This window comes from Anoplopoma fimbria, chromosome 9 (assembly GCF_027596085.1).
Source record: "Anoplopoma fimbria isolate UVic2021 breed Golden Eagle Sablefish chromosome 9, Afim_UVic_2022, whole genome shotgun sequence".
Taxonomy (NCBI): Eukaryota; Metazoa; Chordata; class Actinopteri; order Perciformes; family Anoplopomatidae; genus Anoplopoma; species Anoplopoma fimbria.
Genome location: NC_072457.1, coordinates 2,975,059 through 3,002,014, shown reverse-complemented (window position 1 = coordinate 3,002,014; position 26,956 = coordinate 2,975,059). Strand labels below are relative to the sequence as shown.

The window sequence follows — 26,956 nt, the reverse complement described above, 5'->3', positions numbered from 1 at the left end:
GGTTTAAAGCTCCGAGGACACACAACAAACGCGCTGTTGTTTCCCGGCTACAGCTGGACTTGGCGCTGATATTTCAGATGCCCACGCTTATCCGAATGGTATGCAGCCCTTCTATAGGAGTCCAGCCCAAAGAGGACTGACAAAAAAAAAAAAAAAAGGCCGGCGCTCCTCTCGATTCCTTATTTTAGCACTTCCTCTATCCTCAAATGTCCAACACCCCCCCGCCAACAACTACGACCATCTACAAAAAAAAAAACAGAAAAAACAGTGCAATGTCTATTCATAGGCACACTGGGATACAGATACAGCACACAAGAGAGGGAGAGAGGAGGGACACTATGCACTCGTACAGTTTGTATATACACTTCAACAACACACACACACACACACACACACACACACACACACACACACACACACACACACACACACACACACACACACACACAGAAGGACAGACGGACAGAACACAGAGACGTCAGCAGCAGCAGCAGCAGCAGATCTGGCCTGGTTGTGGTGGTGGTGGTGGTGGTGGTGGTGCAGCCTGCAGAGACGGAGCGGTGGAGACGGCCAACAGGAGACGACCAGGAGCAGGGTGGCAATTTACTCCAATTTTGTTTAGGCTACTCCTTCCTCCTTCCTCCCAACTCCTCCTCCTCCTCCTCCGCCTCCTCCTCCTTCTTCCTGTTCTTCTTCCCAGCATCTCCACCCTCTTTGCTCGAGTGTTTACATGGTGAGAGCGGAGGTTGGACAAGGTGCTCAGTTGGTTGGTGCTGGGAGGGAGGAGGTGGAGGAGAGAGACGGGGGGGGGGGGAGAGGAGGAGGCTAAAAGGTTCGACGGGTGAGTTTAGCCCGCCGCCTCGTCGCCTTCTTGTTGAGGCTCTTTGCGCTGGTTCAGACCGCCCGCGCTGGCCGCCAAAATCCTCTGCACAAAGTCTTTGGTCCGCCCGGCGACTAAAGGACCTGCAGTTGTCATGGAAACAAATTTGGAGGGCGTGATAAGATAACATAAGATAAAATAGGATAATCCTTTATTAGTCCCGCAGCGGGGAAATTTACAGGATTACAGCAGCAAAGAGGATAGTGCAAACAAGAGACATAGTAAATAAAATAAGTATTATAAATAAGCAAATGAGCAAAAAACAGTAAAAAAACAGTAAAGAACAGTAGAGAATCCACAGTAACTGAAATATTATATATACAGACAGAAACTATTATAAATATTGTATTGATGTATGTGTTGATGAAAAGAAAAGGACGAGACAGAAATGGTTCCTTAAAAGAGTAGGCTCAACGCGGCAGAATATGTGTCATGTTTTTATAAAAATAGAATAAGAGAACTGACACCAAAACCGGAAAAAAAAGACATGTGTGTTAGGGCCATTGTCGGTTTAAAAAAAATAAAAAACTTAAATTCCAAGATTGCAGTTGTAAATTGACGAGGAAAAAACGATTCGTTTTTTGTGTAATTGCTTCACTTAAGAAGGCTGGATCAACGTCATCCCACCACAGATGCAGCAGCGTGCTGGGTTTGATATCTGCAGTAGATTATTTCTAATCAAATGATACAATCAGATTCAGCAATAAAGAAAATACTCATGATTTCAACCCAGAATCAACATACTATCATGAGCAGCCAGACTTTGAAGAGACATTTCTCTGAATTGGGCCTAATCAGACGAAAGCAACACACAGATAAGTTTAAATTTACCACTTTAATCTCAGAGAATCTGTATTTTTTTTTTGTTGAAATGATTTACTGAGTTTACATGTTAGCATGAAGCTCCATACCCTTTGTTCAACCAGGCACACGTTCATGATTTGTCGGATCTTTGTATATTCATGAGATAAGTGGACAACATTTGTGTATTTCTTTAAGATTTGTGGAGTTGCCGTGTTTGTGTTTCTCACCGCTGGACTCTCGGAGGATGTCCTCCAGACGTTGGGTCATCCCTCGCTCGTCTGTGTCCTCCTCCTCGCTGCTCTCCACCCGCAGTCGGATCACCTCCTTGATCCTCAGCAGAGCTCCCAGCAGGTTCTCTGTGCAGGACAAAAAAAACATTTTCATTTTTAAACAGTAAAATCAGCACTGTTGATGAAAAACACCTGCAGTGACGTTACTGATTGACAGCTTCAATCAGAAATACATACAGTGTCTAGCAAAAGTATTCTCCCCCTTTGCTGTTTTTCCTATTCTGTGCATAACAACCTGGTATTTAAATGTTTTTTTATTTGGATTGCATGTAATGGACCTCTACGAAATAGTCATAATTGGTAAAGTGAAATAAAAAAAAGCCTTTTCACAATTTGGCACAAGTCTGTCAACCCTGAACATAAACCACATGTCTACTCTAGAGGAAATATTCAATCTAATGTATTAGTGGTTAACCAGCAATTCCCTCCTTTCTTTGTTTTTACTTCTGCTGTGTTTATGCTTCAAAAATCATAATAATTGTGTTTATTTGTGAAGATTGTCTTTTTTTTTTTTGGAACAACTGCGTTGCTAACTTCTGGGTTGGCCTACGAAAACCTGTCATCCCTGCAGCCCTCTATTATCACGTTTAAACACAAGCAATGATGACAATTTGTCCTCTTAACTAAAATATTGACGATTACTCAAATAATCACTGTATTTATTGTTGTCATTTAGTTAAATGTAGCCTGCTTCATAATAAAAAAAAAAAACTCTCGTCTTCTGAAAATTGTATGATGTTTTATTTCGTACGCCGGCCGGGCCACCACAATTTCCGTTGTCAATGTTTACAATTTCCACGAAAAGACACGACAAAGGCCCCGTTATCTCCCCAGCAGTTGACAGTTACATTACCTTGCTATGCTGGGCAACACAGACGTTACATGTGCGTGAATAATCTCTTTTAAATCACTATTAAAACCCTTTTTTACAGACTGGCTTTTATGGAATGTCGTCGCTGTGCTGCTTTATTTTACTATTGCTATTATTATTAAATTATTTTCTTCTCAACTCTGGACCAATGCATTGATATGAACTATTAATTATTGACTCGAAAATGTTGATTAACTGGTCATTCTGGGCAATATGGATGCACATCTCTCAGTAAACAATAACCAACAAGAACTCCTCATATGGGTTCTACTTCTTAATGACAGTCTGTGTTTGGGACTAACATTGAGTTTTTTGAGCATTTTGTTTTTGGAATTAATTGAAAGCACATTTCCCAAAAACCTGATGAGTCACGTTTGTTTTCAGAGCAAAAGGGAAAGTGCAAGAAAGGGAAAGTAGTCAAAATAAAAGGGAAAGTGAAACAGGGATAGAAAATGAGGCAAAAAAGCTCCGTACTTGTCCTCCGTCATTAACCATCAACCTCCCAGCTGCCCCGTGTGCTTTAATGAGAATAATCGGCCCCTTCTGTGATTCTGGCTCCTTCACCCTGTGGGGTCACGTGACCCACTGGCGCCATGACACCCCTCCTGTCAGCTTCGTCTGGATCAGATTCCTCTTTTGTCCGACGCTCGTCTCGTGTGTGTGTGTGTGTGTGTGTGTGTGAGTGTGTGTGTGTGTGTGTGTGTGTGTGTGTGTGTGTGTGTGAGTGTGTGTGTGTGTGTGTGTGTGTGTGTGTGGCCTCAGGACCACAGTGGATCTGACCATTTCTGTTTTTTTACCTCTTTTTACCGATTTTTTACCATTCTACACACACACACACACACACTGTAAATGAAGTCAGGAGGCTTCCCGGCACTGGCACGATGCCAAAGTCCTACTCGTTTGAAGTGTCCCCCCCCCCCCCCTGTGTTTTTGTTTGGATGCAAATCACAGTGATGGAGAGAGAAAACGAGCAAAGAGGGAGCAAGTGAATGAGAGAGAATTAAAAAAGAACAAAGTCACAGAGGGGGGAGAGGAGGGAGGAGAGGAAGGGTGAGAGAGGAGATGTGGGAGGTAAAGCCCTGTGTGTGTGTGTGTGTGTGTGTGTGTGTGTGTGTGTGTGTGTGTGTGTGTGTGTGTGTTTTGGCTTCCCGCCATAACTAAAGCCTCCGAAATGAAACGCCGGTCCGGGATCAGGAATGACTGGAATGTTTACAAAATGGGAGGAGGAATTAAAAAAAAAAGAAATGGGACAAAGGAAGTTGGATGCCGATTGGGGTTGAAGATGTCAAAACCAAACCGGAGGAGGAGGAGGAGGAGGAGGAGGAGGAGGAGGAGGAGGAGGAGGAGGAGGAGGCCGCTGACACATTTGGCAGAGTGTTGATTATCTTGTTACTATCAGCTTTCTGCAGAAACAGGGCGTCTATAAAACGGCCTATAAAACGGTGGTTTCTCGGTCATTCATTCACAACTTGATTTGCTTGTTATTCTTATTACAAGTGGGGTTGGTTTTATTATAAATAACAAACTTAAAGTCTCAATTTCCCCAGCTGAGCGCAAGATTATTCCTGAAATGAAGACGTGTTCCTTCGCTGTAAGAACTTTACATTGTAAGCGTTCTGTGGAATAAAAGAGCGCCTCTGCTAACGTCAGAGGAATAAAGAATATTATGAAATATAACCTTGAGGTAAGGAGAGAGCGTTAAGCGTCTGGGCTGCCGTTAAAGAGGGTCTCATGAGGTGACTAAATCAAGGATGAGACGACGCCTTCGGGTCTGATTGAGAGCAGGAGACGACGGTACTTAATCAAACACGATGTATGTTTACGTCGCCGTGATTCAGAGATCAGGGCCGTGTGAGGGAATAAACAGAAGAAGCTTTTTATGAATGCAAGTAGAGACACGTTCGGCTTATAATTACAATATTTATACTTGCACTAACAAGGCGTTAAATGTCGTCGTATAATATCACAATATTCAGTGGCATCATGGAGGTCGTGTGAGGTCAAAGATGCTTCTCCTTCAGTAAAAGTAGCAGTACCACATTGTCAAACTACTTTGTAAGAATTAAAATGAAACGCATTTCAATTATTACTAAAGTAGAAGTACAAAAGTATTGGCATGAAAATATACTTTATAAGTACCAAAAGTAGCCGTCATCGCCCGCTGACTCCATACTACTCGTTAACCGGCCAGTAGGGGGTGCAAGTGAACAACAACCATCAAAACTGAATTACTTTTAAAACTATTTTTTTTAAACAATACTCGCCCAATAAATCACCATAATTCACTACTTTACTAAAGTTTACTATATATTTTAGAGTTTTATAATTCTTTTAACAGTTTAACCATCAAACTTTTATTATATTATCCTTTTTTCTTATTATCTGACCTTGATTTCATTGTTTCTGGTGGCTTTTTTTCTCCTTTTATTGCTGTTTATTAATTGATTCTGTATTGTTTTTTCCTTATCTTACTTACTGTGTAAAACATTTTTGAAACTACACATACATTAGTCTCTACGCTGGGGGACTTTTCCCACCCAGCGATGCGTTCATGTGTGGGTCACTTTAACGGTGCAGCTGTTACACGTGTCCGATCTGCAGCGCTCACCGTACTCCTGGTTGAGCCCCCACAGCTTGATCTTGTTGGCTTCGTGCTGGGCCTTCTTCTTCAGCCGGCAGGCCCTGTGAAACAAACGAGGGAGAAAAAAATAAACGAGAGCGCTGTCATTTTCTCTGGAACATGGGAGAGACTCTAGCATTCCCCGTTGTCCACGTGGTCTCCGTTACCACCGAGAGCAGCTGGAGAGCGATGAGCGGAGGATTTACTTCCATACTGTGAGGCAGATTGTCTGGGAAAAAAAAACCTGAAGGGATACGGCTGCTTTGGGTTTAGAGGATTTGGTGTATTTAAAAAAAAAGAGACTGAATCAATAAATGCATGTTAAATATGAATGCCTCTTGTGGGGACTATTCTCTGCAGCGTGCAGAGTATTTCTCTTTTCTTGCGGCTGTGAGTCAGCTAAATGAAACTTAAGGAAACAAAACACTTGCAGCCATGTTGAAATGTTTCTTACCACAGTCCCTGCTGCTTTAAGGAGGATGTGTAACACGCGCGCGACAGTTAAGCTGCTCCTAATCATTGCTCGGATGTTCCACGTTTCTTTTAATTTGTAAATGTGTTTCACTACGTTCCCACGAGCCCCTAAAACACACCATCAACACCAGAGTTTAATCGAAACAGTCCCTTGCTCTCAATGCAAAAAAACAAAAATAGCCCCGAAGAACACATGCTGTTCATGGTGATTGCTTACCTACAGCTGCAAATTGATTTAATCAGCGTGCTAAATGAGAACAAACCAGTGGCTGACTAGAAAAAAACAACATAATTCACCAAATGAAAAGCTTCACGGTGCTCGGATTGGTTTGGAAAATAGGTGTTATGATTGGTCTTTTTAAGAGCTTGGAGGTGTTTCCAAAACCTGAGGCTTTACCTGTTTTGTGCAAGATCAAACCTAGCAACCAATCACATGACGGGAGCTAACACACTGTGTCTGGGTTGGAGGTGACAAAACAGCTTAAACAGATTTGATGATTCAGCTGGGAGCTCTGTGACAAACAATTGAATTTGTTCACTTTTAAAGTGATACTGCAACACTTTTGGGAATAAAGCTTATTTGCGAGTTCACACCCAACAGGTGGCAACACAAATCTCAGTTGGTGCTGAAGGAAGTTGATACTCAAGCAAAAAATCTATATTTATAATATTTCTACCACTATAAATTAAAGCAGCTATTCAGTGGAACACTTTGTACTCCGGCAGAGCAGGGTTTAGATGTAGCTTAGATTTAGCCATTTTGGGAGTTTTTTCTTATCAAAAAAGACATTGTTATTAAATCCGCCAGGAGAATCATGCTGGTGAGTGAGTGAGTGAGTGAGTGTGCACCTCTGCATCTTTCCACGGCTAATCTCCCTTTCTGCTACAACAAACTGCATAATACTTTGGGTGGTCGGTTTATTGACGCATTCTCAATGATCTCTTGTGTTTGCGATGACTTCAAACTTTTATCAAAAAAACTCCTTTTTATCACCTGTTTTATTGTGCCATACTTCAGACTTCAGATACACACAGCTGTGTACCTCACAGCTGCTGCTCTGCGGCTCACTTTTATGTTTTTTAGATGGTGCTTTTGGCTAACAGCTAACGGAACTGCCAGTACACACACTGCTGCTTTAATTTTGAAAATATATCATATTTTCCGAAACAAAGAGAGTATTATTGTAAGTCTGGTCACTAGATCAGTGGCCAGGACTTTATCTTTCTACCGCTAAGAGTCCAGCCAAGCTTGAGGCACCAAACCTAAGAACTTATTGGGAGTTTTTTCCCCCTACGCAGGTTTGTTTATGACAAGATTGAGAAACTCATAGAATAATCCTGCCGCTAACTCTGACCTGTTCTCAGGCAGTTAAAGAACCACGGCACAAAAAGACGTGAATCGCTCCACAGATGAAATTCTTTCATATTGAATTAAAACATAACGGTAGCTTTAACTGCTTTAACGTTCACTTTAATCTCACTGTTGTCTCCTTCTTTTTCCATCAACCTTTGATTGTGATTTGTTTGATGTGTTTGTAATAATAAGATATTCCCAGAGTCTCTCTCTCTCCTCTTTAAACTACCAGGTAATAAAGTCTCCCCCTCCCACCATCCAGAGATGAACTTTCTGTGACCCTCCTCTCGGCGTCTGCCTCCTCAATCCTGCCCTAATTTTCCCCCATTCAGCCTTTCATCCCGCCTCCTTCATCTCATCTCCTCTGTTGTTTTCTCTCTGCTTTCCACCATCTTTACTTAATTTATTCAGTACTGCTCACATCCAATGTAAACTCATTTTAAAGACTCATGACCTACTATTTTCGCATCGTTTGTTTTTTGTATATCGTCCCCTCAGGACATCTCTTGACTGTTTGTAGTTGGGCTAAGATTTTAAAGGTCATCTTTAGTATGGTACACTGTGTTTCGCTGGGGAAGAGTTGAGATCAGATGCCTCCTGACATAAAAGAAAAGAACATTTTCTTTAGATTTTCCGATTTTTCATTAAATCAAATCCTTAAATTCCACTGAGATTAGATGTATTTCTCAATGCATTCTTCTCTCTCTATGCCCTCCAGGAAAATCGTATAAGAAGGTCAACTACTCGAATGCCCCACATATTTGAAAACCAATCTTAAAGGCTAAAGACTGCAGATACAAAAAACGCAGAGGCCTGCAGGATTCTCGCTCATTTCTTTCTGCGAACGCTGTGCATTTGCTGTAAAAACCAAACTAAAAATGCCCACTCATTCCTGATAAATCAATACACAGAGTCTCCCCGGGCTTTGGCTCGGTGCGGAAGATGTAGGGGGGCAGTAAGTGGAGTCTGGTTACCTTGAGGCCAGCTTGTTCTTCTCCTTGCGGGACCGTGCCCGGGCCACGGCGGGCAGGTCGTTGACCGGGCCCATGCCGTCGATGGCGGCGTTGAGCTTCTGCAGCTGCTCCCCGATGTTGTGGAGCTTCTGGGGGTTCGGTGTCAGGTCGCTGGCGTCTGTCTTGCGAGCTTTGCGGCGCCCTTTTTTACCTAAACAAAAAGGACAAAATAATTAATTCCATTCCTGTCTGCAAAAGTCTTTAAATCTCCATAAACCCACCAGTGTCCCCGTAAGGCCAAATTTATGCTGTGCAGCCAAAACGTTGTACGGATCCACATAACTTGGTCAAGATTCAAAATCATACTCTGTAACCAAGAAATCCTTGTAACTGGATAAGCAGGCAGCAACCTCTGGGTCTGAAAAGGGTGTTTTAAAGCTGCATTCTCTCTACTGTCCATCAGGGGGTGACTCCTCTGGTTGTATAGAAGTCTATGAGAAAATGACTCTACTTCTCTCTTGATTTATTCCCTCAGTAAACATTGTAAACATGAGTTTATGGTCTCAATCTCTAGTTTCAAGTCTTCTTCAATACAGCATGATGTTCATTTAGTAAATGATGCTCCATTTAGAGTCAAACAGACCATAAAGCAGGGGATGCTTTAGGGCGGGGCTTACTGTGATTGACAGGTTGCTACCACAGAGTTGTCCGTGTTTTCATCTTGCAACTTTATTCCTTTCACAGTGTGTTTTCAGTTCTCGAAAAAATGAGCGTAACATATTGGTCGCCTTAAAAAGCCTTATTGAGCGTTTGACTGTACTTAGCTCCACCCCTTTTGTGTCACTTCTGGTTGCATAAAAAACAAGATGGCAACAGCCATTATGCCAAACTAAAGGCTTCAAAACTGTAGTCCGTAAACCAATGGGTGACGTCACGGTGAGTATGTTCACTTCTATATTCATACATATACTTATATGCAGTCTATGGGGATAAGACATCGGGATTGTCTTAAATTTGATATAATCATGCAGTTACAAAAATTGCATCGTAGCTTTTAATATCTCAATTAAATGTTAGAAGTAGCAGTTAAATATATGAGACATATAAATAGGTATAGGACAATCTTAAATGTTATTTTTAAAGCAGTAGATAGTGGATTCTTCAGAAGAACAAAGGCTGCCTAACAGCTTCACAGCTCCTGTTGTGCCTGACGTAAGATTCACTTAGCAGGGAAGTGTTTAAAAAATTCAGATTTTGACATGAAAGTTGTATGTAGGGCAGACGCCTGAGGGTCCAGATCCGATTCATCTCACATGAGAGAAAAAGAAATGGGACACTTTCAGCTGCAGTGTGAATATCGTTAAAATGAGTCCTCACTCTGTGGATCTTAACACTTTTGTTTCTAGCTTCACCTCTATGTGATTGGTGCTAAAACTAACAACTAATCTGTCAATTATCTTTCTCAACAATCAAGTCCTCAGAATGCAGAAATGCTCAATCTGTCTGACACATAATATTGGATTTTTGTATATCAAAATGTGTCTTTTTTTATTGATCTATTAACGGTCTCACAGTTGGAGCACCATGATAGTGAATCAGTGTTTGTGTGGTCCTCACCCTCTCGGCGGTACAGGGTGCTGGGTAGAGTGCTGGAGCTCCAGGACAGAGACCAGTGGACGTCTCCGCCCAGTTTCTTCTTCGCGGCCGATTCCCGAGCTCGCCGGTACTCCCAGAAACAGCGACGCTTCGACGGCCGCTCGCCTGGCTGCCTCGCCGGCTCGGCTTCCACCTCTGAAGAGGAAACAACACAGGGGGGAACAGAATCATGAATTTGTGCGTCATGTACAAATGTGGGAAAAAGGCTTTCGTGGTTGTGTCAAAAATCCTCAAGCATCAAATTATGGGGGGAAACTATTTTAAAACATGACTTGATAATCAATTTATGAAACACGATTGAAGTCTCCAGCCGTGCCGCAAGTCTCAAAAAGACTCAGTCACATGTTTGGGGATTTGCACAGCGGTGCTTACTCGTTTTGGCCAGCTGGGGAAGGAATGGCGGGAATGTCCGGATGTAATCAACAAATTGAATGGAAATCTGGCTTTTCACAATACCATTAAAACCACAGTATTGGTCACACTAGGATAAAGACCCAAATGAGTTATTGTACCTTTTTTGAAATGATCAGAATTCATCTTCTGTGTACCACGAATGTCTGAACCAAGTTTCATAGCAATCTACCAAATAGTGGTTGTTGCCCAACCAGAGAGAGAAAGTCCTCAAAATGTTTAAATGTCAAAAGGACTTCAAGTCACATTTATCCCAGCCCAAATAATTCCTATTCACAATATTATACCAGTCATTAAAGCATGCTTAAAACTCTGAGAATGACACTAAAACATTCAATTTTAGACATGCAGTTCATCGGCCAGATTACAAACTATGATGAGACTTCATATATATATTTATAAAACGAGGAAATCAACATTCTTGCAGGCTCTTAAGACCCCTTAATTCATCCTCCACCCTCCACATATAATAAACGTCTCAAGAATTGGGACTACAAGCTGCATTTCGTTGCACAACCCTGTTTACAATGGCATTACATAACCTTGGAAGTCTTCTAAATCATCATTTCTAGTGAAAAACAAACTTGCATAAGGTAATTATAAATCATAAGGTCCCCCTGCATAAATAAAGGAAAAACATTCAAATAAACAAAAAGAAAGCCAAACCCATTGTGTTCTTTCTTACATAAGTCCTTTATTTATTCTTTCAGGAGCTATATTTCACTTCTCTACTGTGGCAGCAAACTAGTTTCCAAAGTCACTTGTGATGTTTTTAATGAAAATTCACCACAATAAACTTTTTTTTTTAATCTCAATTCGTGATAAAATCCTTTATCGTCCCATCAGCAGTCAGCAGTTTACAAAAGTTTCTGTTTCTCTCATCACGTCTTGATCTTTTCTTTGTTTCGCTTTCACTGAATCACAAGTACCTCTGTATATAAGTGACTGAACTTCTGAACCTCTGATGTACCTGTGATAACAAAACATTTCATAACACATCTCCTCTCGGCTGCATCACAGAGAATCTCTCTGGTGCAACTTTTTAGTTCCATTTGCTGCAACTTCAGTTCAACAAATGAGGGTTTTAATACACAGGTTTTTGGCCTGCATATTCAATGTCGTTAATACTAAAAATAAATGAAAAAGTTCCTCATTATTGTTTCAAAATGTATTCTTAGCATGGCATACATTTGAAGCTTGGGAAACATTAAGCATATTCAATCAAACTCCATTTTATGGTCAAAGAAATATCAATTTTTAAAACGTAATCTGGTCACTTGATCACAGAGAAGCAATGATTCAAATACAGAATCAATACTCCAGGATGCTTTATTAATATATAATGAAGTAAGCAGAGCATGGACAACACTGACAGCCATATAAGATATTTAATTAATAGAGGAGAAATATCCTGCCAGTTAATATGACAGATGAAAGCCCAAATTATAACTGACAGCTATTAATATATACCTGGTTTAAAAATCACTCTGTGACCCTTTTTAAACACACTCTGGATGTCCCGATGACAAAAGCCGCCGGCGGCTACGACTACGTGCACGTGTGCCGCCGTCTCAGAGGCAGACGCCTTCACACCTACGCAAGAAAAGAAACGCGTCGCCGAAGATTAGCCTCGGGCGTGCAGAGCCATGCATAATGCCATCATAAATAATACAACAGCGGAAGAGAGACGCTTCTTCTTCAAAAAAAAAAAGTCCACCAGAGCTCAGTTAAAAAAAATACATCAAAATAAAACACGATGGAAAAATGATGAAATTTGTTATTCTTAGCGGGATTAAATCAGGTTTATAGGTAATAACCTTGAAGTCTGATCCTAGCCATAAGCCAGGACTATCTGTTTCTCTCTCACACACACACACACACACACACACACACACACACACACACACACACACACACACACACACACACACACACACACACACACACACACACACAGTAGAAGGCTTATGTAACATGATGTCGTCTGGGCCAGTCTGCAGATATATCGTCATTGTCTGCACTCTTGCCCTTCATCTCAATCTTTCTCTCCAGGGCCTTTTGTTTTATATATATATATATATGATTGTATATAAAACACACACGCACATATAAACACACACACACACACAATGCTACGCACTGCCATTGACAATAGAGAGCGACAATGGCGTCTGGCGACCGTGGAAACATGACCCCGTGTTGCTGTCTGAGAGCGAGCCAGGCGACCTCTCCATTACCTCGTAACGAGAGGCCTCAGATTTGTTTATCCGATGCCGGGTACGATCAGAGAGACGGAGGGGGCTCTGGGAGGAGGGGAGGAGGGGATGTCGGTTTACATGTGCGTTATCTAATATATACGTTTGTGTGTTTTCATGTCCTGTAGTCTGAACATGAAGTCACCTCTGACATTCAAGACCTTCAGCGTCATGTGTTCGACAAGATTCGGGCCGTTTAGGTGGAACAACGCCGCTTTAATGTCCTAAAAAATATATCATTCTCACAAGAAGTGGTTTGTTTGTCGTCTGATTGTTAATTAGCAAAATATCTTAAAGAATTATTCAATTAAAAGGACACTCCAGAGATTTATTATTATACATTTATAAAGTTCTAGGACGCAAAAACGAAACAGATTTAAAGCAGAACGAGAAAGCAGACTGTTAATTTCTTGAGTGGATTAAGCTCCTACATTAACCATAATGCAACTCAACAGCATTTTTCTTCAAACCCTGCATTAAAATGTAAATATCATTGCTCTTTTAAAAGGGCGAACTTGCCTTTCTATTTTATTAAATCATCATCATATCAGTGGTCTTCAGATGACAATATGATATATTGTTTAACCCAATTATGTTTTTTCACAACATCGTCCAACAAAAGCAGTTTTCATAACGGAACAATTTTACTGTTTTACTATTTCTTATACAGAGTAAACATTTGTAAACCTGTCCAGATACTAAAATGAATATGTTAAGGCTGGTGCAGCCTTGAGGAAGACATTCACTCCCTGGAACATGGCCAGCATTTTGGAAATATTGAATGAGGTCAACATTATGGTTTATGCCTACATAGAGTCTAAGAAATACAGGAATGTTACCGTAGTCGGCCAAAAACCCCCAGGTAGCAAAATCACTCAAAATTTGACCAAATGTGGGCGAGGTACTCAGTCAGAAAGGTAGATATCATTTACTGTAAGATTCAATGTGGCTTTTTCAAATGTGTGTAAATCATTTTATATTATGTCCTTTTTTTTAAATCAACTTCACTCAACACAGGATCCATGTAATGTGTATGAGTGTGCATATATCTGCATATCTGCATGTGTGTAATATAAGTTTACTCTATGTTTTTCATGTCAGACATGCATATCTGCAGACAAAACTGAATGAATGAATGAAGTATGTGTTTATATCTTAGTTTGACCGAACAAAGATGACGCATTACAAGCTCCGCCTATGGTTTCAACTGGAATCCACTTCCTGTCCCTTAAGTGGGCGTGGTCATAGCACTAATCAATCCTCCTCAATGTGATGAACGTCGTGTGGATGGATAAAAAAGCAGATTGGGTAATATTTACATATAGTATTTATATTTTCTTTTGCTCACATTAGATATTTAGGCAGCTAACAGCAATATTTAGCGTTATGAAAGTTAGATAGTGGTTTGCCAGATCTAACAAGTTCATTTTTCTCATGAACTTTATGAAATATGTTGCTTGTGAAAAGAGGGTTCTTTAATTTACATTGATCAGTCGTAATTGTTGTTTTTGTTCCATTTAGTGATGAACCTGCTGGAGAATCATGTGATCTTCAGCACACTAAGGCTTATAAAAAGGCTTAATTTAATATCTTTATGAACATTAATGATAAATTTTCTACACAGACAGCTACAAACTAAAACGGATATTTCTTTGTCATTTGTAAATTTAACACACAGAATATTACGCCTTGCCGTTAATTCCACGTAAACCTGCGTGACATGCATACAGTCAACTGCAGTTCCTCTGCAGCATTGTGAATGCACAGTTATTAGGTAAAGGTCAAAGGTCAAAGCCTACAGCATCAGGACAGCAGCTCTTGTACTGTGTACCAGCTCTAAATGTCTAAAACGACCAAACACTTTCAGGCATTTTTTTCCTGAAGAAACAAATCAAACATCAAAAGATTTAACTGATGGAGGTTTTTCAGTTCTACTGTGATCCGATGATATTTGTGAAAGAGAGCCATGAGAGGTGTTAAGAAATAATGAGGCAGCAGCTGAACGTAGACGGCTTATTTGCTTTTTTTGAAGCTGCTTCAATCTCCAGTTCTACTGTAAACGCTTGTTTTAACAATCTGTACCGACTTTCATACTCTGTTTAACACGTTTGACAACAAGACTCCCCCCCCTCTTCCTCCTCCTCTACCAAAGCCAGAGCAGTGCGGCGGCTGCAGATGGTATTTGAATGAACACACGAGGAGACTCCAACTCCCTCAAAGACCCATTTTCATAACAGTAAAAAAACTGAAGCCACTGAAGCGGCTTATTGTCCGGGAATTAAACCCGCAGCGTTTTGGGGGGAATTTAATGCGCCTCCTCTCAGCCGACTGAGTCTCACCAGGCGGTCTGAGGTCTCGTCTGGACCTGGATCAGACTGAAGTGGTTTCCGTGTGGGCAGACGGGTCTGCTGGCAGCGCCGCCGTGAGCCCAGACCTCCTCGCCACACAGAAAGAAACAGGAAAGCAGGAACTCACCACATTCAGTTTCTGAGGAGCTGGAGAGTTCGGCCTCCACCGCCGTCTCCTCCGCTCCATCCTCTCCTTCGTCGTCGTCCTCCTCCTCGTCTTCTTCCTCCTCCTCCTCTCCATCTTCCCGCTCCTCCTCCTCATCTTCCTCGGCGTCTAGCTCAGTTTTGGCCTGGCTCTCCTCCCTTCGCGGCGGCGCCTCCTGCTGCGTCTCCCCGACCCTCGGCCCCTCCGTCTGGGCGTTGTGAGCGGTCCCCACCTCCTCCCCCTGACTCAGGGAGTAGTTGTGCTCCTCGCTGCAGTGCTCCAACGCCAAACCTGCCGCCGCCGCCGCCTCCTCCTCCTCCTCCTCCTGTGCCACCTGATACACCTCCACAGTTCGCTCCCTCGGCGCCCCCCCATCCTGTAATCCTCCGACCGCTCTTCCCGCAACAAACAGCGCCCTCTCTGTTGTCGTGACAACCGAGCTACGCCCCTCCTCCCTTCCTGCAGCGGTGGCCCGGACTTCCTGGGTGACGGGAGGTGCAGCGTGTCTCTCCTCCTCCTCCTCCTCCTCCTCCTGCTCCTCCCGGCTCCTCCCCCAGCGGCCCATCAGGACCGCCTCCTCCGAGCCGGCCAGCAGCTCCCCCCCCACCCCGAGGCCCAGCTTGGTGTAGCGGGCCATCTCGTCCAGCGCGGACACGTCCCAGCGCTCCGGGTGCAGGTCCTCGCCAAAGCCGCCATCGTCCACCAGGTCGCTTAGCAACTCAAAGGGCCGTTTCCTAGGCGATGCAGGGGAGCCCAGCATGAGGAGCACACTCTGAAAGGGAACAGAGACATCCTTAAATGTGACGGATAGACCGTTATATAACCACTTCAGCTAAACATCTGTGGACTAGCAAAGACTAAATCAGTTCCCCGCCGCAAAGGGCTGCCAGGAGACAAAGTAAAGCCGGGAAAAACTTCTAAATATAGCGAACATTTGAACTTGTATATACATATTCTTTTAGGTGTCTTAAATAAATCCACAACAGTACATTGCTTTGCTCCTCCTGGTTCTCCAGTTTGGAGGTGAGCCGACCGACTATCCCCTTAAGGGCTGAGGCACGCTGGTGAATTTAAATGTTAGTATAAAATATATCCTTAAAATACCATCAACGAAACTGAGGGCCGTACTTTGCTTTTTTCTCAAACAAACAAACAAACAAACAAACAAACACATTCATGAATATTCGAAAAACCCCTGGAAAGTTTCAAAATGAGTTTATACTCGCGGTAGCTAAGCTAGAAATCTACGTAAGGACGACTGGCCTCTGAATTTCTGTAACTTGGCGACCCGATCATGTTACTGTCACAAATAGTTCATTGATAAAAACATTATTAACATGTCTAGGGATTAAACAAAGAAGGTCAATCTGTTTTTAAATGCTTTAGGAACAGGAAGTCTTAATAATCTTAATTTAAGTAAATATTTTCCAGCTTAATCAAACGTTTTCAGGATATTCAACCTTCATTTATTTATAATGGTTTTAATACTTGACTTGTTTCTTTACAGGTCTTGTGCATAGTCAATAAAGTAGTCCGTGAATATGAGATATGAGTTTACAGTTAATTACAATCCATCCTCGTCATTGTGGAAGTTGGTTCGTGTCTTTTTTCCGGTTCCATCTGCAGTCTACGTTCATATCTATGTGTTACACTCGCTGTCTTTTTGAATCTTCACAGTTCATTTAGTTTGTACGCTACTCTGGCGTTTTGTAGAATGATTCAGCGCACAGAGCATAGACGCCTCCGTTCATGCTCGGAGCTCGCCCGCCGTCTGCAGAGGCTCTCGCGACGGCGTAAAGCGCGAGTATAAACAAAGCTTCACTGTGAGTCACCTGACTAACGATATTTTCCTCGCCTCACCTGGTCGTACTCGGTCCTGCCCCCTTGTGGCGACATGGCCAGCGGGTAGGGGCTCAGCAGACCCCTGTGACCCCCGTAGGCCTCGCCAAACGCAGGCTCCATCCCATTCATGCCCGGCTGAGAGAGAGCGGGGGAGGAAACGCAGAGACACAGAGTGAGAGAGTGATCCATCAGGGAGGCCGCCAGCAGAAACATTCAGAGGTGACGGGTTCCTTCTTTACCTGAGGCATGCCAGAGGCAGGAGGGTGTCAGGTCGCGGTCGCGGCGTCAGGCTCAAGTGAGTTCTGCTGCATGCGACAACAACAAAATAAAACACAAAACAGAGTTCAGATGTGAGGGAAATCAAACCAGGAGACGGGAGAGGAGCAGAATGATCCACGACAAAAAGATGGAAGGTGTATTTTACCAAAGGTTGAGAGTCGAGGGTCAAAAGGGGCGGAGCTCCGTTCACATGTCGCAGCCCTGTAGCTCTCAGCCTCCCGGCCTGGAGGGAATAAACAGATGAACATATAGGCCTTTTAATAAAAACATAAAAAACAACCGAGATGTCAAAAAAAAATCCTCTCCTTTCACTTTGTTACTGTCATCTATCGTGGTAATATTCATAAAACACACAATTCAAAGGATTAGGAACTAAATGATCGTGTTTGTCTTTCAATATTTGCTTTGATAGAACATTTTGCAGGGGGTGTAAGTAGTTTTAATCGTGTATTATAAGCTGCTTAAAGCTAATGTTAGGAAGTGGAACGAGTCATAATTCCATCTCTAATATCTACGTTATATATTTATTTTTCTATTTTATTTATTTCATGTATTTATTATAACTATATAGATTTATATTACATCTCCAATAGAGTCCACAATGCAGCTTATGTAGCAATGAAACAGTGAAAGTTAAAAAATGTCTGTCGCTCGTCATCGATCGTCTACAAAGTACAAACATAGAAGACGGAGCTCTTTTCTGTCCATTCAGCCTTTATTATTGCTTAATATTACTGGCCACTTTTTTCTATTAATACATCTTTTTAGGCAACATGAAAAAAATATTGAAATGCTGCCGCCGCTGCCAGAAATGTAGGACACGTCATTTCCCAGAGAAAGAACCTGCCAACAAAGAGCATTTAAAATAGCAAACGCAGAAGCTCTTAAGTGCTGGATAAAGGTCGTTTTTTTACTGTGTAGAGCAGCAGAAGCATTCATGTCACATTTGTAGATGAATATGTGGATAATTAGCGGGAACTACGGTTAGTCATTTCAGCACTATGAGCCGATTCTATCACAAGATGCATCAAAGAATAACTTTTGATGTTAATTTGTTAAAGAATTACACCATGAAGACACTACGAGTGAGTTTAGAAAGATGAGGACGGGGATGAAAACAGAGTTGAGCTAATTATATATATATATTGTAAGAGGCAAGTAAAAAAAAAAAAAAAAAAAAAAAAAAAAGAAATCACATTTGTGTCCAATGAAAAGAGGCAGGAGAGGAGGAGGCTAATATTCAGAAGGCTAAATGTTGGCACCACTCCTCCAGCTAAGTGGAAAAATGCTAAGCTAGCCAGGTTAGCCTAGTGACAAGTTGAATTTAGCAGCATGAGTGGGTTTCATGACTTCCATTGATGTGAATGAACGACAACAAAAAGAAGTCACAGCCGTTCATATCGTAGCTCCTTCTTTGCTACACAGTTGGATTTTATTGATCTCTTATTTTCAACAAATGTGTCTCTCAATACTTTCACTCCTCTACCTATTGGTTCCTACTTAGATTTTAAACATTTCAAAATAGTTCATAAAAACATAAAAACAACAAAATTACTCTTAAACAGCTGGGCAATGTAGTTTTTAAGTCACTCAAACAAAAGTAAATACTGCATTTGCTAGGGGACTATTTTCAGCGGCGGATGAATCCACACTTGGTGCTCCAGTGAGTATTTTTGGCAGCAGGCGGTGTGTGTGTGTGTGTGTGTGAGATTGAGTCATAAGTGTGTGTGTTTGTGGTGATGAAGGAACAACAGTGAGGCTCTTTGATGTGTTGTTTGTAGTTTTTAGACAGAAATATGTCCTGAAACCCAGAAATGAGTCAGCATTTTTGCACTTCCTGTCTGGGAGTCTATGGGTTTTTTTCTGAATGTGTGTTTCTTGGTGTCTGAAATAAGGTCTGTGGTTAACACATGCTGAAGTGATTTCAATGTTTTGTTCTAAGATATACAATAGCTCGGTAAAGACGCCTCATGTGGCCGTGGTGTAGTTCTTTTATAGCCTAACGTTAGCCTATAAAAGAACTACACCACGTGTTCAGAAAGCTTTCGTAGCTTTACCTACAAAAAAAAATGAATGTGCTGTAATTCCTAAATATCCCAATAAATCAATTTGTCGGTCATCCACTTGATCATGAACCAGGAAGCACAGGAAGACCACACACAGATCTTTCACCCATTAGACCTTGCGATTAAAAAAAATCTGAGTTTATTTATTTTTCATGCAACTTCTGTACTTTAATACCTCCACTTGTCCCAAACTGGATCTTTTCCTAACTGAGCTGTTTCTCGTGAGACTGAAGTTTATTTTGAAAAGACTGCATGCATGTCCCGAACGGAAATCGACACGTGTTGCTGCAAAAACAAAAAGGAACAACTTGAAGATATTATTTACGATACTTTGCGTGAGGGAACTTTGCAGAGGAAAAATAAAAAACACATCCGGCTTTTATACAAACACGATACTTTTCATGTATTCATGGCATTCCCTGAAAACCAAAACACAGAATATGACCGCTCTCTGTCCCTTCTTCACCCAGCTAGCTCTGTCCTCCACAGAGCTGCTTCTTCGACTCCACCCAATACGTCCAAACTCCGCCAATGAGATCGTTTTTTTTTTCTTTCTTTCTGGGACGGATGCTGCTCTGCATCAGTTTTTTAATGTTTGTGTAACCAAAACTCCCGATCCTCCATTAGAGAGAGAGAGAGACAGAGAGAGAGAGAGAGAGAAGGCCACAGTGCAAAAAACTCCCGATCAGACCGAGCATGATGAAACACCGAGCAACACTAACACACACACACACACACACACACACACACACACACACACACACACACACACACTTGGTACCAACAATGCAGACCTACTGTTCGGTACCTGTAAGGAAAAACCAGAAGCAGGCGGCTCACACTGACCCTGGATCAGTGATTGTGGAGAACAATGGCGTTATGCCGTTCTGTGTGGATTGACCTCGGGCACAGAAAGAATGAGGAAACGAGGATTGGCTGGGCGGTTGTGACACTGCCTTGGCATGCCGCATGGAAAACTGGTATTTGGCACGAGGAGCGAGCCAGCTAGCAACACGCTGAGTACACAAGCACCCGTCAGACACATACAGCGTTTACAAAAAAAAGTAAATAACAAGCAGCTGGAACGACAGAAGCGATCCCAGAGAGATATGAATGCACATCTTTGTTGTGAAGATCTGAGACATACGACAGGAAGATCTTTACAGATTAAGAGCTGCTGATCATCAGGGGGATAATCATATATTTGACATCATCTACTTTATTGATACACTTGTTTAAGATTATGTTATGCTATCTTAAAAATGTCCCCTTATATTATATATTATGTTTACATGCAACGCTGTTTTATGACATTATGTATAGGGCTGCAACTAAGCATTTCTTTCGTTGTTGGTAAACTTGTTGGTTATTTTTGCTGATTAGTCGATACATTTTGTTTATAAAATGGTGAAAAATGTCAATATGTGTTTCCCAAAACCCACGAAGACGTCCTCAGATGTCCTATTTATGTCCACAACTCAAATATAATCAGTTTATTGACACATAGGAGGAAAGAAACATTTAAGAATCAGAGAATTTGGAAGACCGATTGTCCGATTATCAAAGTAGTTGCCGATTAATTAACGCGAATTAATGACAACCAATCGTTGCAAAACCTAATTATGAAGCATAACCACATTAATACAGACAAACACTAAGTATCATTACTTTGCAGATTATGTCATATTACTCACTTATCATATTATAAATAGGATATGATTTTCACAACAAGATTATCCTGGTCAAAAGAATTCACGAAAGCGTTACATTTTGAAAAGAATAATGCTAGAAGTCAGATTCATTTGTTTATAATGTCTTTTTATCTCTCTTTTTTTGCAAGAGAATCACTCAAAATATGAGAGTAGGGACTCTGTTACTATACCTGTACTAAAGTATGATCTAAGAGCAGCTGGATTATTTACAAAATATCAATATTCAACACGGTTCAACAGGACAGCAGAGTCACTGCCCATCTTTCGGCGCAGGCAGAAACCTCACCTCTTCAAGAAGTACTACCCTGATCCTTCCTCGTAGCACTTATTGTATTCATATTAGTTTGTTGCACTTATTGTTTGCGTAGTAATTTGCCTCTGCACTATACTTTTGCTCTGGTTTATGCTTTAAGATGCTTGTTTAAGAAAGGAGATGCACTTATGACTTCTGGTGACTAGTAGTTCTCTTGAATACCTATGTTGAATACACATCCTGTAAGTCTCTTTGGATAAAAGCGTCTGCTAAATGACTGTAATGTAATGTGATGGTTATCGTAAATACCACGACATCACGGCACTCTTACTGACTCTGCAGCTCCGTATGCACGTGCATCTTTAACTTTACATACTTTTATTTTATTTTTTTACTTCTCTGTGTGCATTTGTTCACATTTCTGTCACCGTGCTGCTGCGTTCCCCCTCCAGGGATCAATAGAGTCTAATCTAATCTTAAATCAGCGACCATCCTGTCACAGAAGGAGAGCCGCATTTCTTTGTGTCCTTTCACTACAAACAGTAAACGCAACTTTCATCTCGGTGGCGTTTCCGCCGCCATTTCCTCTTATCCGACGTTATCTGACTTCTGCTGCGCTTGCTCTAGTTTCTACAAGGTAAACTTCCACAGAGAAAAAATAGATCCTATGTGTTCAAACTCCTGATATATGTGTATAGGCGTGCCTTTTAGTGCAATAACAACCGCGCAGTTGTTCTGATGGTCCAACATATACTCGGTCCAAAGGTCTCCACGCTCATAAACAAACACACACACACACACACACACACACACACACACAGAGGCAGAGTTCAGCGTAAGGCAACAGGGGGAAACAAAAGGAAATTGCTTCATCTCCAGGAACTCACCGCGGGGCCACGTAAGCACCAATAACCGTCAGCTTTACGTTCACGCTACCATCCATTTAGCCCTCTGTAAACAAGACTCTGCAAGCAAAGTGGATGCCGACACAACCGCGTGGCTTATGTAACGACTACGGAGAACACGTACTGACAAAACAAGCGTGTGTGTGTGTGTTTACATCCACAGTGTGGTGAGATAATGGTTCATGTGCACGGCAGAGTTTACTTTCACTTATACGCACACAGAGTCCACATTTCAACAGCCTCTTCCATTTCACAATAACTTGATTTCCAGACCATAAATATACTTACAGCTGCCCCTGTTAGTAGTTGGTGTAGCAGTAATGCACAGGAGCCATTATCATCAACGCTGTGAGAGCAGAGCACATGCAAGATAAACAAGAATGACCCCCCTATGCTCGCAACAGCTTATGCAACACAGGGCAGGGCCTCAAACACGAGTGTGTGTCATGCTGTCATACATCAACAACTGCAAACACAGATTATTGTATCATAGGTGAATCTGATTTCTCAATATATTCGCTTTTTGTTCCAGAAATTGGACATTAAAGTCCAAGGTGAGGACTTTAAAGTGCTCTAAACACTCTAAAATCCAAATATGTTCAATTTAGTGTCACGTGAGACGAAGAAAAGCAGCAAATCCTCACAACTGAGAAGCTGCAGCAAGCAAACATTTAGCATTAACAAAGAATCAACTATCAGTCCATCGTCAATTGATTAATCAAATCATCGTAACCAGGTAAAGAAATATGACTTTTAAGGTATTTTTTTGTCGTATTCCGTCTATAAAAGTCATTTTTTTTATACTTCCTCATGAATACTCTGATGTGTGTGTAGTACTTTAAGATGTTTCTGTTCTATACAGCATCACCACAGAGTGAAAACTTGTGTTTACAAAGAACATTTCAAAATAAAGGTATGTTAGAAATGAGAAGCTCTCATCCAAACATGTGGCAAATGGAGAGTGGATGCAAGTCATGCTGACTGTGGACCGGGAGGCAAACGTTGACCAGACAATGAACCTTAAAACAGCTGGAGAAACAACAACAACAACAACAACAACAACAACAACAACAACAAGCCCATGGATGATGGATGGATGGATGGATGGAGGGAGTGGAGGAGTGGAGGGAGTCCACAGAGAGAGGCTGCGATGGCGGACATGAGTGAACCGAAAAAACAGAGAGAGAGAGGATGAGACCGGGGGGAGCAGGAGAGGAGAGGGGGAGGAGGAGGAGGAGGAGGAGGAGGAGGGGAGGAGGGGAGGGAGGAGGAGGAGGAGGAGGAGGAGGAGGGAGGAGGAGGAGGAGGAGGAGGGAGGAGGAGGAGGGGGGAGGAGGAGAGGAGGAGGAGGAGGAGGGAGGAGGAGGAGGGGGGAGGCGGTCTGTCTGGGGGAGGCCAATTTGCCAAATTAAAGCTCAAAAAAAAAAAAGGAAAGAGGAAAAATGTGCGCGGAGTAACAAAGCTCCGTGTCGGCTGGGAAATCTCCCCTAATGACACACATGAACTTCAACCACAGCCAGAGAATACTGACTAATATAATAATAATAATAATAATAATAATAATAATAATAATATAATAATATCCTCCCTCCCCTCTGTCTCTCCTCTCCGTGTCCTTGGAGCTCCGTTTCCCGTAGCAAAGAGGGGGTGAAGCCAAATGCGCGTCCAAGAAGAAGCAACTTACACCACCACCACCACCACCACCACCTCCTCCATCTGCGGATGAACAGAACCGGTGTGTGTGTGTGTGTGTGTGTGCGTCCAGCTGTGCACAGCAACACACACACACACACACACACACACACACACACACACACACGGTGCCATGGTGGCAGCAGCGTGTCCCGCATGGCACCGCACTTCCACGACCCAACATCTCTCACTGCATAAAAAAAATAAATCACAATCCATGCATTTATATATGAAATTAGAAATAAAAGCGTTTCATTCCTACCTCCACCACTCCACCACCTCCTCCACCACCACACACACCAAAAAAAACCCAAAGAAGCCACCGAGACAACAGGGATCCTTTCAGCTGAAGACAACAATACAACAGAGAGGAAGATGGGGCTCAGCTGGCAGTGCCACCGGATGTGTGTCCAACATGAATAGTTCATACGTCCAATGTGCCGCTCCCCGGAGTCTGGCTGGCTTTTTTCTTTTTCTTTTTTTTTTTTTTTTTTAGGGGGTGAAATATTAAAGTTGACACAAAGGAGGAAATAAATCAACCACATCAAGTTTTCAGCCTCGGCTGCAGGTGGAACACAGGACGAGTTTGAGAGGTTATTAAAAAAGAAAAAAGAAAAAGAAACACCATAAACACATTTGAATCCACTTCACATGGAGACATCCGTGTTAACAGACACTAAGGCTGCCTTAAAAACAACAATAAAGCATTTAAAAACACTCCAAAAGTCAAATCCTGTGCGTAAATCCACGTTTCAGAGCCATTAAAAGCACACATTATGACACATTATGACACATTATGATACATAATGATACATACTGTCTCTGGAGGATGCAACATGCAACATGAACTTCTCGGCCGCTTCACTTCACCAAAAACCCCGCAAGAAAAACGCGCATATTTGGTCCAAACGTCTCCAACATGACTGGGCTGTTTCTCTCTCATGTGTGTGTGTGGTTTTTTTTTTTTACCTTTCTCTTTTTTTATTTGTGGGTTCTATCTCCGTGTCCTCGGATGTCCTCCTCCTCCTCCTCCTCCTCCTCCTCCTCCTCTCTCTCTCACGGAAGTCAAAGGCTCCTCCGCCGGACCCCGGGGGTGTAAAATGTCGGCCTCTCCGGGTGATACTATCACACACACACACACAGGAGGAGGAGGAGGAGGAGGAGGAGGAGGAAGAGGAGGAGAATGAACTGCAACAATGTCCCCGATTCACCTCCTATGCAAGCGGTGCGGTGGATTAACCGGGACAGAAAAGATGGTTGTAGGACCCCCTCCTCCTCCTCCTCTTCCTCCTCCTCCTCCTCCTCCTCTTCCTCCTCCTCCTCCTCCATTGGAGCACTCATTTGCATTTCATTCCTCTAATAATAAAGTTTGAGTTGACCCCTCTCTGTGTTATAACATGGTACCGTCCTCTTTAAAACACCTTTTTCTTTTTTTTTTTTTTATGCAAATAGAGAATAAGAAGTGAAACTAAAGAAAAGAGGTAAAGAGATAAAGAGGTAAAGAGATAAAGAGGTAAAGAGGTAAAGAGCTGGAGCGTCCGGACTCTGGGTGTTTGTTTGTTTGTTTGTTTGTTTGTTTGTTGTGTTTTTTTAAAGCTTCCATTGTTGGGTGGTGTAAAGGAGCAGAAAGCAGAGAGAGGGACTGACCTGGTGGTGGAGGTTGTTGTGGGTTTTCTTCTCTTTTCTTTTTTTCCTTTCCTCTCTTCCACGGAGGGCATCTGAGTTCACCAGTAATCCCGTAAACCTTCCGTCAACCAGCACAGGTTTGACGAGCAAACACGTCCGGACACCGGTTCCAAAATAAAGAAATTAAAGTGATGTTTGTTGGGAAACAAGCTTTGTAAAAAGTGTTTGATTTCAATTCAAACCAGGTTTATTTTTAGTTTAGAGGGGGTATGATTTACATTTTGTTTCATATTTATTCTCATTATTATCTACCCCAAGATCTTCCTAATGAAATCTTAAGTAAAGAGGTAAAGAAATGAAACACCAAAGTATGGTTTACATTTTGTACTAACTTGTCATTTGCAATTTTGCATTTCAAGTGTTGATTGTAGAAATAAATGTTGTGTTTGTGGAGATTGTGTGTGTGTTTGATCTAAAGGTCTTTTTAAAGAAGCATAGTTTTAAGTGTGTGGATATCAACACCCCAATATTCCAGAATTCCCTCCATGGGGATCAATAAAGGAATATTGCTTATTGCTTATTTATAATACTTGTTTTTTTTTGTTTTTTTTCATTTTCTTTTTAATCTTTTCTCCTACTATGTCTCTTGTGTGCACTTTACTCTATGCTGCTGTAAGCCTGCAAATGTCCTCATAAATGATTATCTTATCTTATCTTAATAATAATAATCTATTCTACCAGGTTGAGGTTTTTTAAAACTTCCAGCAACTTCTTTCAAGAGAAAATAATAATAATAATAATAATAATAATAATAATAATAATAATAATAATGATAATAATAATAATAATAATAAAATCCTTTATTAGTCCCACAATGCATCCCAGAGGAGCAGTGGGCTGCTAAGAAGCGCCCGGGGAGCAACTTCAAAAAGCCGGGTGAAGCAGAAGTTATCCTGCTTTAGCGTCACGATACACTTGGAATTGAACTTGAAAAATGCACATTTAACCACCACATTTCATCACTATATGCATATATATATATATATATATATATATATATATATATATATATATATATATATCTTATAACCACTAATATAACAGGCTGTTAATTCCAAATGGGCCATATTTTGTAGAAATGTAACTATCAGCACTTCCACTGTTTGTTATGCTATTTGGTAATGCAATTTACATAGGGATTGGATTAGCCTTGTTTTATGCAAGTTGATTTGTATGGTTTGAATTGAAACTGACATTGAAATAATGAATCTTTATGGGGCCAAAATACCAAAATAACCCATCCTAGTTTACATATTTAAAATGACAACCATACAATAGATGTCAAAACAAATGTGTAGTTATATAAAGAGGTTTTTTTATTGTCATTGACATTACAGCCAGCCAGCAGCAGCAGAACAACAAACACAGTATACAGATACAAATACACAAAATGAATGAAAACTTTACTATGTGCAGCAGGTGAGTATATGGAAGCAATGAATACCAAATGTGCTTTTGCA

The 26,956-nt window shown here is 41.6% G+C and overlaps 1 protein-coding gene across 7 annotated transcripts; it reads right to left on the bottom strand.

Moving 5' to 3' along the window:
* On the bottom strand, positions 1-25,543 carry LOC129095608 (CREB3 regulatory factor-like). 7 transcript variants are annotated; one of them, XM_054604116.1, is made up of 10 exons: positions 25,458-25,543; positions 17,328-17,405; positions 17,143-17,208; positions 16,922-17,038; positions 15,044-15,833; positions 9,864-10,037; positions 8,268-8,457; positions 5,454-5,527; positions 1,912-2,040; positions 1-963 (listed from the first exon to the last, which is right to left on the bottom strand). In XM_054604116.1, exons 3-10 carry the CDS (start codon positions 17,149-17,151, stop codon positions 848-850), a joined length of 1,599 nt encoding a protein of 532 aa, XP_054460091.1. In that variant the 5' UTR covers positions 17,152-17,208; positions 17,328-17,405; positions 25,458-25,543; the 3' UTR covers positions 1-847. The 7 variants fall into 7 exon arrangements, with proteins under 7 accessions (XP_054460091.1, XP_054460097.1, XP_054460090.1 ...); XM_054604122.1 differs by having other exon boundaries at positions 17,143-17,205; XM_054604115.1 differs by lacking the exon at positions 25,458-25,543 and adding an exon at positions 24,780-24,857.
* Positions 25,544-26,956: the final 1,413 nt, after the last annotated feature.

Coding starts and splice junctions, on each gene's coding strand:
- LOC129095608 (XM_054604116.1), bottom strand. Junction 5,528..8,267: donor AAGAACAAGCTGGCCTCAAG/GTAACCAGACTC, acceptor TTTGTTTCACAG/GGCCTGCCGGCTGAAGAAGA. Junction 2,041..5,453: donor GGGGCTCAACCAGGAGTACG/GTGAGCGCTGCA, acceptor TGTCCTGCACAG/AGAACCTGCTGGGAGCTCTG.